General features: G+C 43.7%; 1 protein-coding gene across 1 annotated transcript in view; it reads right to left on the bottom strand.

Annotated features, from left to right (window-relative positions):
- Window positions 1-16,497, bottom strand: part of Loxhd1 (lipoxygenase homology domains 1) — a gene marked incomplete in the record, with an annotated part of 174,362 nt that overhangs the window by 100,767 nt on the left and 57,098 nt on the right. Inside the window, 4 exon segments of the mRNA XM_017796306.1 lie at window positions 1,275-1,471; window positions 4,989-5,065; window positions 9,013-9,173; window positions 10,347-10,501. Of these exon segments, the coding sequence (XP_017651795.1) occupies window positions 1,275-1,471; window positions 4,989-5,065; window positions 9,013-9,173; window positions 10,347-10,501 (590 nt within the window).

Here is a 16,497-nt window from a genome sequence, read left to right as displayed (position 1 = left end):
TCCCTTAGAGATAAGAGTTAATGCAATTTGGGAGTCTTTTAGATAGACCCACTGAAGGGGTACCCCAATTGCCTCACCCTGAGTCCCTGTTCAGCATGGAAGAAGACAAAGCGGTCTGCATCCCTATTCCCTATTGGCAATTTGAGTAACCTTTTCAGAGGATGGCATGATAAGAATAAGAGATAGGAATTGGCTAGGCAGTTAGGGTAAAAAGACCCCAAAGAAATGTAGCCAGTTTCTTGGCTAAAAGTCAAAATGTCCTTGGGCCTGTTAGCAACAGGACTGTCGAAAATATTTGGGAGCTTGTATCTAGTCCTTAAAAGATTTTAGGGTTACCTCTTCAGAAGGGGGAATGTTGGAGTGGGCATGGATTTGATCAAAACACCTTATATTCATGTATGAAATTCTCAATAAAGTTTTTGTAAAAGTTAAAAAAAAAAGAACACTCAATCCTGGAATTGGAATTGGGGAATATTTTCAGTTCTTCCTTTTGGTCTTCCTCCTTTTTCCATCCTTGTATCTAGTGTCCCCCTCTTCTAGAATCTATATCCCAACTACACTAATCCTGGCATGTAGGTAAAAGTGTTGGTGGTAAAGATACTAAAAATGAGGTTCTGGAAGCATAGCCGGTATTCACATATCTGCAGCTGCTCTAGTCATGGGAGGAAAACAGCATACCTCACTAAAGACCCCTAAGTGTACATTTCTTTTCCTTCAAAATGGGCTCACCCATGTACACACGTGTGTGTGTGTGTGTGTGTGTGTGTGTGTGTGTGTAGACACATGTGGATCCATGCAGAAACATGGGTGAGATGATATATTGGTTAGTTTTGGTCAACTTGACACAAACTACAGTCACCTAGAATAGGGAATCTCAACTAAAGAATTGTGGCGATCGATCAGACTGGCCTGTGGCTGTGACTGTGAGGCATTTTTCTAATTGATTGCTAATTGATGTAGGAGGGCTCAGCCCACTGTGGGCAGTGGCATCCCAAGGGCAGGTGGGCCTGAGCTATATAACAAAGGTAGCTGAGCAAGCCTGGGGAAGGAAGGCAGTAAGCAGTGTTTCTACATGGTCTCTGTAGCAGTTCCTGCCTCCAGGTTCCTGCCTTGGATTGCTGCCCTGACTTACTTCAGATGGACTGTGACCTAGGAGTTGTAAGCTGAAATAAATGCTTTCCTCCCCCAAGTTGCTTTTGGTCTATGTTTTATCACAGCAACAGAGAAGCAAACTAGGACAGATGATGTCACCTGATTCTAGGTTGTACACTTACAGTTCCAATGTTCAGCGTCTCTAGGGTGAACTCATCCACCCGGCCACGTTCAAAATAGTCTTTGAGGTTGTTGTCAGAGACAAGAAGTATTTGTTTGATGGTGTCGGATTTCTCTCCATAGAGCTTGATGTAGACCTTAGAATCTGTGCTGGCCCCAGAAACATCCCCCGTCTTCACGCTGATGTGATAGCGGAAGTCTGAACATGACAAAATAGAAGGAGAAAGGAGGATGTTAGTGCAGGTTGAGTGGCAGGGAGTGAAGTTCTGGAGCAGGAAAGCATCCTGCATCCAGGGCAGATGTGGGCTAGGAGTCAGGAATATTGAGTCAGGAACCTGAACCTGTGACTGGAGTAGGGGTTCCCTCCGTCTCTATAGATACCTCTCATTTACAAAAACCAGGGTCCAAATAGATGACCTGCATGTTCTTGTTCCATGAAGGGTGGTGTGATAGGAGAAGGAGAGCAGATTGTCGACAAGAACAGCTAAATTCCAGGCTCTAAGCATCTCCAGCAATCCCCCAATCCAGCTACTGATGGGTGAGAAAACCGAGGCAAAGACACACAGGACTTTCCAGTACTTAGCACACATTATATGGTATTATTGCTAAGCATGGTCATCCCAGCTTTCTGGGGACTTATAGAGCTCAGAAGGTCAGGTGCTTGGCACAAGATAGTGACAGTTAACAAGTTACCAGCCAGGAGTGAAATTATGTTTTAGACCTAAAGCCTGATCCCCAACAGGACACCATGTGGATGTTATTCCATTAGATCCCACAACATGTACTGCACTGCCTGTGAGCAAGGATCAAAACTTCACCTCCCCAGTGGATCTTCTCTCCACCTCCCCAGTGCTGAGTTCCTGAAATAAAGTGAAGAACATGCATCTTCTTTTTTTTTTTAACTTTTACAAAAACTTTATTGAGAACATGCATGCATATACATGCATATAGGTGTTTTGATCAAATCCATGCCCACTCCATCCCTTCCAACACCTCCCAATCCCCCCATCACTTTTTTTTCTTTTTTTCTTCTTTCATTGATTTATTTTTATGGGGCTTTTGGGTACTCTAACATTCCCCACTCTGAAAAGGTAACCCTAAAATCTTTTAAAGATTATATATAAGCTCCCAAATACTTTCACATTTTGGGTCTTTGGAACAGAGTATGTTGCTAAAAGTCCCAAAGACATTTTGACTTTTAGCAAAGAAACTGGCTACTTTTCTTTGGAGACTTTTTTACCCTAATTGCCTAGCCAATTCCTACCTCCTATTCTTATCACGCCATCCTCTGAAGGGGTTACTCAAATTGCCAATAGGGAATAGGGATGCAGACCGCTCTGGCTTCTTCCATGCTGAACAGGGACTCAGGGTGAGGCAACTGGGGTACCCCTTCAGTGGGTCTATCTAAAAGACTACCAAATTGCATAATGCTTATCTCTAAGGGAAAAAGAAAATCCTTGAGTCGTGAATAGGAGATGTGAAGGAGAAGGCAAGAGTAATTAGCATTACAAGTTCTAGACAGGGAACTAGAAAAAAGTCAGAACAGAGCCATTTTCAAATGTTCATGTGAGAGTCCATTGGAATTTCTTGACAAGGGCTTCCAAAAGCATCCCTCTTTGGGTTCTTCCTCATTTTTCTTTTGTCTTCCAAGGCTGGACTCTAGAGTGATGGATTCAGGATTTGGTTTCAAGTATTTTGATAGCTGTTGGAGTAGCCCTCCCCAAATCTTGTGCCAAACACCTGACCTTCTGAGCTCTATAAGTCCCCAGAATCAGTGTCAGTTCCCCCTCAAAGGCCTTGCGATAACTGAGGGGTTGCTGAGGTGCATGTATAACCTGAGGGGATGTACACTGGATGGACCTGGGTGATACATGAGTCATGGATGGCACTGGACAGCATGGGTCATGGCTTCTCTTCCTAGTGTTCCACAGATTGTATACTTTAGGCCTCCCCAAATCCAGGAGACCATGTGTGATTAGGGTCAAATTACATACAGTTGGCTGGGGAGAGTGGCTGGATACTCCAGTAAGGGTCCAGTGACACTGCTTGGCCCTCCTTTAATGAATGAGCACAACTGTCAACAAGCCCAATTGTGATGATGTTTAGAGATCAGGCTCAGCTGAAGTCGTGATGATGGTAGATATTTCATGCAGAAGGGACTGCTGTACAGCATCATCTTATTAAAAGGACCACCACGTGGAGGCAGGATCTGGGGATTCTCAGGCAGTCCCTTGGGTTCTCAGGCCCTCTGATAGATGGAGGCCAGAACTAGGTACTCTTTGGCGGTCTGTTGAGACCTGAGCCGCTATACTATTGGAGGTCCAAACCTACCCTCTCAGGCTGTCTGCTAGAATCTCAGCCTTAGTCTACCAAAGCCAGATCTCAGCATGCATCTTCTTGAAGGGCTTACACCTATGCAGCTGAGGAAAGACACCTGTCATGCCTAGGGGATGCCCGCCACCTGGCCAGCAGGACGACTCACTCCAGTGTGGCATTGCTGTCACTGGACAGTAACTCTCGAACCAGCTGCTCAGAGAAAAAGACAAGTTCTAGGATAAAATAAGCCAGGATCCAGTCATCCAGGCAGCTTCCAGGGTATCTATATTAGACAAAGAAGATAAATTCCAAGGTCTGCCACTCATTGCTGCTTTAGGGTCTTCCCACTTGGATGAAACGTCTGGGAGTATCAGCTGAGCCCATGCCTGGAGCTAGCTCTGCAGATGCAAACAGACCCAGCCTGGGTCAGATCAGCTGCATCAGGGACATCCAAGGGCACTGGAGGAAACAGATCTGTCTTGGCTGCTAAAAGACACACTGGGAGCTAGGAGACTTCTTTCTTATACCAGTTTCCATCAAAATCATTTCCGAGGTCTAACTGGGAAAGCAGGAGGGTGGACACTCCATCTGCAGGGTGAGGCGGGAGCTTGCTGGAGTGGGAAGCACAGCAATGTGAGTCAGAGACTCTGGGAACTGATCCCAGCTCAATCTGTAACCCTAGGCCTAGGTGTTCCAGTCATGGGGGTGTTCCCTTACTATAGGCATGGATCACTCCTCCTCCTGTGGTCCTTCCCAGCTCTTAGGCCCTGTGATTCTGAGCCCAGACACTGGACATCCAACTCTGTGACTGACCTTAGTAAAGGGCAAATAAAAATATCTAGGTCTTCCAGACCTTAGTTTCTCCATCTGACAAACTGATAACCACAGTTCACCTCCCTTTGGGGGGTATTCCAGGGCTCAGGTGAGACAGAGGTGATAAACATGGAGTGCTGGCATGGTTGGGATTCTGAAGATACATTTTAAAAAATTTTATCTAAAGCTCATGAACAACCTCATCATTAAGAAAACTATAACGTTCCAGAACAATGTTCAGCAGTGCAAAAAGTCCTCAAACAGTCCCTTCAAAGCATGTTTCTGCTCACAGGGCAGCAGTAGGTGTCCCTGTGCTTGGCACCATTATGTGGTATTATTGTTCTTGTTTCTCCATTGACCCATGTGCATTAAGGCCCCACACCATAGTCATACATGGACTTCAAGCACAGACATACAAAAAATTTCCAGACCTCCATCAGTGTCTTTTCTCTCCACCTCCCCAGTGCTGTGTCCCTGAAATAAAGCGAAGAGCATGCATCTTCTTGAAGGGCTCACTCCTATACAGCTGAGGAAAGACACTGTCATGTCAAGGGGATGCCCACCACCTGGCCAGCAGGACAACTCACTCTTGAGTGTGGCATTGCTGTCACTGGGCAGTAACTCTCGAACCAGCTGCCCATCATCCTTATCCTTGTCCAGCCACCTGGTGAGCAAACAGGGAGAAAAGAATATTAGTTCTCTGAATGGAGTAGACAGACAACCCAACCATCATATCACACAAGCAGTTACCAGGAGGTCCAGAGCTTTAAGTTCCATGAAAGAAGGTGAGTCTATGAGAACTCCTAACAAAGTATCACAGCCCAGACCAGGAAAGGAAGGCTTTCTGGAGTAGGTGACTGCAGGGTGAAATTGGAAATGTAACAAGATACTGGCCAGGAAAAGAGGAAGGAGTATCTCAAAGGAAAAACATATCCTGGGATGGAAGTCTAGAAGTGGATGAAAGGCCCATATGGCCAGAATACAGCAAGTGAAGGACAGAGTGCTGGTAAATGGGGGGGGGGACAGGCCACAGGATCAGGATAAAAAGCCATTGTCATTGCCAAAACCATCTCTTCTTAAAGTCAACTGTGTGTGTGGCACTGTGCCAAGGGCCCTGGATGGGAGAACGCAGAGAGAGGACACTAGGGGAGCTAAGACATGGTCCATGCTGCTGGAAGCCTACAGTGTGGTCAAGAAGATAGGATAGACTAAATTAGGCATGGGGGACCAAGGTGAGGATAGGGTTGGACAAAGTAAGAACTATAAGGATTTAGAGATGGGAGAAGAGACCTGAATCAGAATCTTCAAAGATGGGTGAGATTTGACTTCAAGAATAAGCTGGGTCTGTGGCCTGCAGGGCTGGTGTTTGATAGCTACAGCTCACTGATATGTCACAGTGAGCAGTGGCCCCAGTTTGGTTGGTCCTCGCCCAGAAGGAAGACATGGGCACTATCTACCTGCAAAGCACCTTTCCCACAGCACACAGAGGCCCAGCCTGAGAAACCAACGTGAGCAAGCATGAGTGGTCTATATCTCATAGGTAGGCTAGTTTGTGATCTAGTGCCAAAGACAGCGACACAGCCCCAGTGTTCCCTAGGACCCAGCCTCTTAGACTGTGGAGCGTGATCCCACAGGGAGGTGTGGAACTGAATGTGGGAATTGTGAAATTTTGGCAACAGAAAAAAGATTCTGAACATATAACATTAATTTGGGAAAACTGCATAAGGAATCTAAGGTGGTAACAACACTTAGATACAACACTTGCCTGTGTTGCACTGTGTGACTTCACTGTAGCATTGGCTCTGAACACACAGCATGTACATTTTGCCTGTGCATGTCGTTGCAGCATGTAACACCAACACTGCCTGAAGCACCCAGCTCAGATTCAAGACCAGTGTACATTATGGACCGCAAAGTGTTTACATATAAAGTTTTCTGCTCTTATAGAAACATAATAGTTCATTATGGAAGTCAAAGATTTTTAGTATTTTCCTACTGTCTGTCATTCCTCAGTGTGTGTCAACCTAGTCTATCTTTGGATTGTATTGTGTTAGAATATTTGATTTTTAAAATTGCTGTTTGAGTTGCTGACTTGAATTTGATTTAAAAGATCATGAAATGAATTTTGGCTTGGGATTAGAACAGAATTTCCAACAATTTCTGAAATGACCCTAAACATACTGTTGCCATTTTGTACTATGTATTTATGCAAAGGAGTATTCTCAACATTGATTATAAAAATCAAAATATTGATCAACTCTGAAAAATGTTGAAAGTACTCTACAGTCTACAGAATCAAATATTCAGACAAGATCTAATTCTTTAAGTAAAAATTAATAAGCCCATCTATCTCATTAGTATGCAAATTTGCTTTTGCCTTTAACAAGCTGGTAAAATTACATTTTTACCAAAGAATTGTTTTTTAAAAGTTCTTTGTGATCTATTATAAGCAAATGTTTGATTTATATAGCTATTGTATTTACCTATATACCTAGGATTATATAAAAAAATTTTTGGGCAATAAAAGATCGTGAGTGGAAATGAGAAGCCTTGCTCTAAGTCAGAAGCCAAGACATTTGCTTTTTTAAATAAAAAATAAAATATTTAAAAAATTTTGTGTGATATGTGCAGATGGCACCTGATGCCAAGGTTTTAGATGAAGAGCCCACAGGAGCACAGAACAGGTCATGGGGAGTTCTGACACTCTCCCTCCTGAGAGGCCTGGCCAATCTTCACCCTGCTACAGAAAGCCACTTGGGGAATGGTACAGGGGTGACAGCATCCTAGATGGCTCATTTGGCTGAGTGGGAAAAATCTCTGTTGACATTTGCTTCTTGACCAAAGCATTTCCCTACTTTTTGTATGGCTTGGTGCACGTCATTGCAGCCCACTCCTGAGAGGACAGAGATTCCCAAGCCCATGGAGAAATCCATAGAACCCATAAAGGAAGCCAAGGTGCTACTTCTTCCCCACCCCTTCTATCATGCAGCTCAGGCCTTCCCAGGACAAACAAGGCAACACCACAGTCTCTCCATTGCTTCTTGCCTACTGCCCACCCCAATCCCAAGGTCCTCCACTCCCTGGAGACCCAGCTGCCAGCTTAGCTATCAATAAAACAGTATTCACTTCTGCTAGCTTTGGGCCTATAATTCAGAAACTAGAGAGACTGAGCTAAGACACCAAAATGTGAAGACCCAGGGTGGCATCCTAAGCATTGGGGACTGTAGACTGCTAGCTAGACTCCCTTAAAATTGATGCATTGGGACTTCCCTCTCTGTGTTGCCAAGGCCACTGGCAGCTCAGAGTCTACCCACAGTCACAGATCCTGTGATCCTGCAGGGGAAATGGCTGGGATGTTGCCTGACCACGGATGGAAGCCAACAGGCCACTGGCCACTGGAAAATCCCATCTACTCTCCCTTGTCTCCTCAGTTAACCAAGCTCCAGTCCTCCCGGAGGGTAAAAGGAAGCCATGAAACATCCTTTTGTTGCTACCTAAATCCTTGTGGGGTATTAATAGACATATTTTTAAGCCATTTCCTTTTAGTTTCAAATGCTTCAGCCTAGTTTTATAGTGAGATGTTGCTAAATGGATGTCAGCCTGCTGGTGACTTCATGACTCTTTCCCTGAGGCTCACAGTAATATGTGCAACACACACATACACACACACACACAGACCTGAAGTAGCTCAGACTCTTTCAGATTTGATCCTGATAAAGACACCTGCTTTATCCTCCTTACCAAGAGAATTAAACATCTCAGATGAAGAAAGAAACTGTGTGGACTTGGGCCCCAAGTTAACCATGTGGTATGCACTTTCCGGGTATTAACACAGGTGAATAAGAGCCACTGGGACTGCATAAAACACTGATATTACTTCTTGTTCTAAAATGTCTCTATGGGGACTTTAGAAATCACCAGGCACCCAAGATGGCTATTCAAGAAATCCAGATGTTTCAAAAAAAATGAGTATAGAAACTTTACTACAGTCTTACACTGAGAAAGAGAAATTCAAGCCAAGTCAGATACCGTGAGAAGATGGAACGAGTGAAGAAATGTGGTCAGAAAGCTATTCAAGGAGCTGGAGAGATGGCTCTATGGTTAAGAGTACTTGCTACTCAGGATCCAGGTTCAGTTCCCAGCATCCACACGACAGCTAACAACTGTTTCTAACTCCAGTTCCAGGGAATCCAGCACCCTCTTCTGGCCTCCCAAGCACCAGGTACACACATGCTGCACATACATACATGCAGACCAAACACTCATACACATAAAAATAAATAAAATCAAAAAAATTTAAAGAAAGCTACTAAAAAATTTCTACCTGTATTCACAAGTTTCATTCTGCATGTAGCTAGTTCACTAACAGTTCATTAAAATTCAGAAATTGTCAGATTTTGTCACGAGAAAAACCATCATGTTGGCACTAAGAAGAGCACTGAATGTCTGGATCCATCAGGGGTAGGGTGGAAATGTGAGGCTCTTTCAGGAAGATCAACTTTCTTACACCAACCACCTTAAGCCATTGTTTTGCTCTCTGTTCCAGGTAGGAGGGCTGGGTCTTCCCCCAGAACAAGGTGAAGGAAAGAAAGGCAAGAGGGACACATGTACCTGAGACACGGATACTCTACATTGTCGCTCTCCGGCTGCCCTTCCTCTCTCACCAGCACCCGGTCCAGGTACCAGCCACTGCCCGAGCCTTTGCCATCATGTCTGATCCTCACTCGCCTCACCTTCCTTATGGTGACAGACTCAATGGTGAACTCATCGGCCTTTGGGGAAGGAAAGACAGTAAAGTGATCTAGGTAGTGGTTCCCCTGGGACCCAACACCAAGGAGAGACACACTCCAGAAATCAGAAGTCAGAGATGATAAGTTGGGCTACTGGTGTTTTAAGGGCACAAGACGACTACAGGGAACAGACTATTCCCCTGGAATACCACTCGATATCAAGCTCCCAACAACTGGTGTCTGTAGGTTTTGGTTAAACAATGGCTTTCCTCCTATGTTCTCTTTTTAAAAGGCATATTGCCCAGGAATATAAATATGTGAGGGTGTTATCTGTTCCTAACCATTAATCAGGAATTAACTTGTTGGCTAATCTCCTATGGCTTCTTGCTATAGGGGGCACTAGGCTCTTTCTGAAGCGAATGACTAGAATCAATAGGGTAGGGGAGAGGGAACCAAGCATCTTGCTAACTTTGCAGTTTTACTTGTCATTGAGACAGCAAAAATTTGGAAGAAGCTGGAGGGTTTCAAGCCTATATGAGCACAACTGGAGTCCTCCAGAGACAGGAACAGGGAGATGGGCATGACGGACAAAGGAAACCCAAGCTAGAGGAAGAGGAGGAAAAGGTGAAAAGTTAGTGGGCATGGGAGGAAACATAAAATAGATGCCAAAGAAGCCCAATTACCTCTCCCCAAATGTACCAAAGCCTACTACAACCTCTGAGGTTTTTACCACCACAGCCTTCAAACATCCATCCTGTGGTTGGCTCGGAGAGAGGCTTCCACTTGAATTTCAAGGCTCACCCTGCTCTCACCAAGGAAGTGACAGTGGAGGGAGGAGGGAGAGCGGAGACAACTGAAAATCCCCTCCACCTATAAGTCCCTTCCAACTTCACATTATAACAACAATTACTCTTTACTGGGTACTTATTATGTGCTGTGAGCCACATCAAAACCCTAGGCAGGGCATCAGTCCTTCCTAATCCTTATGACAGCTGGCCATAGGCAAGCATCCTTTCTCCCATTTTAGATATTAAAAAAGTAGAAGGTAGGAGAGTGGAGTGATGCACCCAAGGCTGGCTTTCCTGCAGACCTACCTGACACTTTCCCCATTGGTTGCTGAGCTCCGAACAGCAGCCATCAGTTCTACTTAAAAAGTATAGTGAAGATAAGAGGACAAAGCAGGAGTGGGTGGGGAGGCACATCAGTGCAACTTACATTGCCCTTCTCAAACAGGTCGGTGTTATTCCTGCAGTTGTAAAGCAGTCGCTCCCCTGTGTCGCCCACGTCACCAAAAAGGCAGAGATAGACATTGGCATCAGTCCCCGCACCTTCCAGTTCTCCTGTGCATACAGTCACGCGATACCGGGCCACTGAGGGGCAGAAAGAGGGACACCATTGGCTGGCAGCCTCTGCTCCCATCCTTAAGCTCTGAATTCCCCTCTTTTAGCTGTCATCTGGGATGGCTTCCTTCCTTAACCCAACTTTCTAAACCCCATTGTAGTGATCCAGTTGAGAGCTGACTCATCCCAAGCCCCTTGGCCTAGACAGGCCAGTGGTTCCTAATACTCATGAATCCTCGGAAGCCTATAGGAAATTTTTACAATAATCAGGTTCCCAAGTTCCACTTTAGACTCCCAAAACCTTAATTTTCAGAGGTAAGATCCTTAAAACTAAATTGTTAATGAACTCCCTCTGAAGTGCCTAATAGAAAAAAAAGGTGACACCCCAGGGCTATGGTTCAATGGAAATGGAAGAGAGATGTGAATAGATTGGTGATACACAAGAACCAGTCTCAAAATAAAATGTGTATCTTAAAAAAAGAAAAATCGGGCATGGTAGCGCACACCTTTAATTGCAGCAGTTGGGAGGCAGAGGCAGGCAGATCTCTGTGAGATAGAGGCCAGCCTTGTCTACAAAGTGAGTTCTAGGCCATCTGGGATTATGGGAGACCCTGTCTAAAAAACATCAAGGAAAAAAAGTAAAGAAAGAAAACATTTTCATTCACAATAACATTTAAAAAAATAGAAGAGGGACTGGAGAGATGGCTCAACAGTTAAGAGTACTTAATGTTCTTCCAAAGGATCCAAGTTTGGTTCCAAACACTGATACAGGGTGCCTCACAACCACCTGTAACTCCAACTCTAAGGTATCTGACGCCCTCTTCTGGCCTCTGCGGGTACCATGCACATGTGGTACACACACACACACACACACACACACACATGTAAAATAAAAAAATTCAAATCTCTTTTAAAAACACATTGACATATTTAGGAATAAATTTAACAAAACAAGTAGGAAATTTACATTTTGAAAATTAAAAAATATTACTGAGGTTAAATATTCAATAAATGGACATGGAAACATCCCATATCTGTGGATTGTAAGATCTAACATTGTTAATATGACAATACTCCTCAAATTGATCCATGTTGATGTGATCCCTCTCAGAATCCCTGCTTTGTAGAACTTGACAAGCTTTTCCTCAAATTCATATAACACTGAAAAATAATCCTCAGAAAGGAAAACAGCAAGTGCTGGTAAGCAATGGACAAGGATGAATTCTCATACAACACTGGTGAAAATGATGCTGATCTTTTGAAAAATGGCTCAATAGTTGTTTTTTTTAAGGTTCAGGGAAGAGTTTCTGCATGCCTCAGGTTATAACCAAGAAACTGAAAGTATGTCCATGCAAAAACTTAAGCATGAATGTTCAGAGTGCCATTGTTCATTACAACCAAAAGTGGAAACAACATAAATGCTCAACAGTTGAGCATGTTACATCCATTCAAAGGCATATTATCCATCAATAAAAAGAACTGATGGACTGAAGAGATGGCTGAGTAGGTTAAAGCATCTGATGACCTAAGTTTGTTTCCTGACCTCACAAAAGAGAACCAACTCCTGAGAGTTGTCCTCTGACCTCCACATGTATACCATGGTACATATGTGCATGCACACACAATGAATTAGTAATAAACAAATAAATATAAATAAAATACAAATACATGCTAGGTATGGGGAAACCCTGAACATACATGTCAGCTAAAAGAAACCAAATGCAAAAGGTCATGTTGCATGACTCCATTTATATGAAATATTTAGAACAGACAAATCTATAGAGAAGAGTAGAAAGCATGTTAGTAGTTGTTAGGGACAAGAGTTAGGTAGGGAAATGGGTAGGACTGTTAATGGGTATGGGATTTCTTTGGGGGTTATGAAAATATTCTGGAGTGTGATAGTGGTGGTGGATATACAACATTGTCAATATATATTAAAAGTCACTGTGTGGTGAACTTTTAATGGGTGAAATGAATGACACATGAATTATATCTCAATAAAGGTGCTATTTCAAAAAATGCACGTTATTCATTGGTACTGCACTAAAATGACGGTGAAATATATCAGAAAAGATACAAATCACCAAGAAGTTCAATGCACAGAATAGTTTTTAGTAATATACTCATTTCCATAGAGAGGAATCTGTAAAATAAATCTGGCCATAAATCATGGGGTACCTGAAGGTACAGGAGTCTGTACCAAAAGCACGTGTTAGAAGGCAAAGAATCATTGCACATGGAGGCTTGCCTTGAGTAGAACTGACAGAGGTAGACATTTGCACCATGAAGTTGAAGAAAACGTACCCCTCCCCCACATTATCTACTCACAGAAAAATCATCTCTGCCTTCCCTAGGCAACTCTAAAAAATTCAAATGTGAATGCTCTACCATGGTTTAGATCTTATGCATCCTGTACAATCTCATGTATTGAAACTTGGTCCCCATTGCAGTTCAGAGAGAGGTGATAGGATCATCAAGACCCTGACCTCATGGATGGATCAATCCATTCTTGGATTCCTACCTCAGTCAGCTATTGGGAAATGGTAGAAATTGTATCAGGTGGGGCCTAGGTAGTGGAAGTAGGTCTTTGGAGGCATGCCCTTGAAGGGTTATGTTTTGTCCCTGGTGCTCACGCTCTCTCTCGCTCCCTTCTCCCTCCCTTCCTCTCTCTCTCTCCCTCTCTGCTCCCTAGCTGCCATAAAGTGAGCAACATTCCTTTGCCACATGCTCCCTGACATGATATTCTGCTTCAACACAGACCCAGAAACCCTGGAGTCAAGCGACCCAAGGACTGAATCATCTGAAACTGTGAGCCGAAAAACTATTTCCCTTTTAATTTGTTCATCTCGGCTACTTTGTCACAGTGGCAAAAGGCTGGCTGATCCATGCTCTTATGATAAAAAGTGCTAACAAGAGCACTGAACAGCCCTGGTTGGTGTGAGAGCAGAATGGTGGAAACACAAGGAACCAGAGACAAGCCAAGACTCCTCACAACAGCCTCACTTCAGTCTGAATTGCAGTGCTAAGTCTTGCTTTCTTAGTTCTCTTGATAGGAAATTCCCACATGCAAGATGATGAAGAAATTTAGGAATATTATTTCTGAGTCCCCATCCCCTCTATCTGGGAGTTCTAAGGTCTACTTGGTTGGAGTTCCTGACAGGTCCTTACTCTCTAAGGGTCTCTCTGAGTCCAACAGCCACTGAGGTCTCAAACTGCCTGGCAAGAAGTCTCTGGACAATTGAAAATAATTATATTGTTAGTCATCAGCACTGAGAGAGTATAAACAGATGGGCAAGTACCAGAGCCTCTTGGGCTTTAATTTAAAAATTACGGCTCAATCTGATTAACAAGCAGTGACAATGTTCAACACTCAAGTCCAATGGACTCTTGCCCACTCATCAGCAGTGTGTAATCACAATGGAGAATGGGGACCTCATTTATTTCACCACTCATGTAGTTCCTGAGGGAAAGGCAAGGTGGAAATAAATCGGAAGTCGGTACATGCTTTGTCCATGCCTCCTGGTCTGTCTTAATCAGTACAATCATTCCAAAAAGCCTCTCAGCAACTAGACACGATATTAATTGCTTATTTGTCTGACCATTATTTTGTAAGTAAACTTGGGCACACAACTTCACACTTTGAAAATTGGTTTTAAATTGGTATTTACTTATTGTACATGACCTTAAGACTCTCCATTAAAGGCTCTCTAAGGAAGCCATGCACTTTATTTATTACACACTGGTACAAACTGGGGGAGTGGAATATTGCCTTCGGCTCTGTTTAGTGGTACAAGGAACAATGGAGGCCAGAAGAAATCTGAGAGAGGATATATTATGTTTCAAGCACAAAAGTTTCACTCTTAAGCAAGACTGAATCTCTTCTTCCCAGGAGTCATCAGTTGCCAAACACTCCTCAGGTAGGATTCAGTTTCTTACTGCCCCACATCTATGCTGGGATTTTGTGTGGCTTGAGATTACATGGGACTTGTGCATGCTGTCACCATTGCTGTAAGTTCATATAAGTCACTGATCACCTGTCTGAAAAACTCTGTTTCCTTGTGATCATCCACGACCTCTGGCTCTTACAATCTTTCCGTTCTCTCTTCTTCAATGATCCCTGAGCCTTTGGAGTCAGAAGTGTTCTATTTACTTTTAGGTTGCTTTGATAAACCACTCTGACCAAAACCAACTTAGGGAGGAAAGGGTTTATTAGCTTACAGCTCACAGTCCATTATCAAGGGAAACCAAGGTAGGAACCTAGAGGCAGGAACTGAAACACAGATTCACAGAGGAATGCTGCTTCCTGGCTTGTTCCCCTGGCCTGTGCTCAGCCTGCTTTCTTCTGTAACTGAAGACTACTTGCCCAGGAGTGGCACCACCCATAGTGGATTGGGCCCTCCCATAATACTCAATAATCAAGAAAAATATCTCAGACATGCCCACAGGCCAATATGATAGACGAAACTCCCCAATTTGAGGTTCCCTCCTCCCAGGTGTGTCAAGGTGACAAAAAGAGCTATCCAGCACAATCACTACATTTTTTTCTCATTGAAATGGTTCTTTTTTTAAAAAAGTATTTTATTTATTATTTTTATTTTATGTGTATGAGTCTATTTCCTGCATGTATGTAAGTACACCCATATCGTGCAATGCCTGAGGAGATCAGAAGAGGGTGTCGGATCCCCTGGAACTGGAGTTATAGACGGTTGTTAACGGCCATGTGGGTGCTGGGAATTGAACCTGGGTCCTCTGCAAGAGCAGTCAATGCTCTTAACTGCTGAGCCATCTCTCCATCCACTGAAATGGTTCTTTAATAATACAAAACTCAAATAACAGTCACGACAGCCTCATATATGGTGTGCATCATATATGGAGCCTATTGAAACACTCTTCCTCTCCTTGCCTTTCAAAATGCTTGGAAGAAGCCCTGGCTTGGATATGACTCCATTTGCAGGTCTGAAAACAACTGCCAGGACAGGAAGTTCACCTTCAGCTGGGTTCCCACTGCATTTATGGACCAAGCCCTGCCAGCTCCACCTTCAGACTGAATGTATTGCCTGTCTGGTTTCTAGTCTACTCAGTCTCTGCTGATTTCATGGCCTCTCTTTCCTTGGATAATCATTTATGGGTTTGCTTCTCAACCCTGGCCTCCATATACCAAGAATGGAAGAGCCCTGGCACACTAGAAGAAATGTGGAGAAGAAGGAGCTGGAAGGATGGGGTGAAGTAAATCAGGTAATGAGAGGACCGGAAAAGCAGGGGGTAAATTCAGATAACATTACCAAGTAGCCTCATTTTGTTTCTGCAGCTGTGACAAATCCCCCAAACAGAAGAAATTCAGGGAAGAAAAGGTTCATTTGGTTTACAATTCCAGGTTTGTTTTGGGGAAGTCAAGGCAGGAACATCTGGTCACATCACATCCAATAGTCACTCTCACACAGTTCAGGACCCAGCCAACAGGTCCTCCTACAACAGTGAACAATCAAGACAATCTCCAAAGACATGCTCACAGGCCAATCTGCTCTAGATAATTCCTCATTAAGAGTCTTCCTAGGTGACTCTAGGTTGTGTCCAGTTCACAGCTGTAGCTGACCAGCACACAAGGCATAGCAGAGTCTGATAAGCACAGTTGGGGTTTGGCTCAGGAATCTGCATTTTAATAAATACTCTGGGCAATTTTGGTATAATTATCCCTTAACCGTATTCTAACAGGTAATACCTGTTGTGGGATGAACTATGAACCCCACTTCAAATTCACTTGTTGAGATTCTAACCCCCCAGTACCTCAGAATGATACCATTTGGAGACAGCATCTTCAAGAGGTAATTACGTCGGGGTTGGAGAGATGGCTCAGGGGTTAAGAGCACTGGCTGCTCTTGCAGAGGACCCAGGTTGGGTTCCCAGCCTCCATATGATGGCTAACAAATATTCATAATTCCAGTTCCATGAGATCTACAATGCCTTCTTCTGGCCTCTGTGGGTACTGCACACACATGATCTACTTACATACATGTAGGCAAAACATT

This window comes from Nannospalax galili, unplaced genomic scaffold (assembly GCF_000622305.1).
Source record: "Nannospalax galili isolate Female #2095 unplaced genomic scaffold, S.galili_v1.0 scaffold169, whole genome shotgun sequence".
Taxonomy (NCBI): Eukaryota; Metazoa; Chordata; class Mammalia; order Rodentia; family Spalacidae; genus Nannospalax; species Nannospalax galili.
Note: the sequence above shows the minus strand (reverse complement) of the source record. Positions and strands in the feature narration are given on the sequence as shown.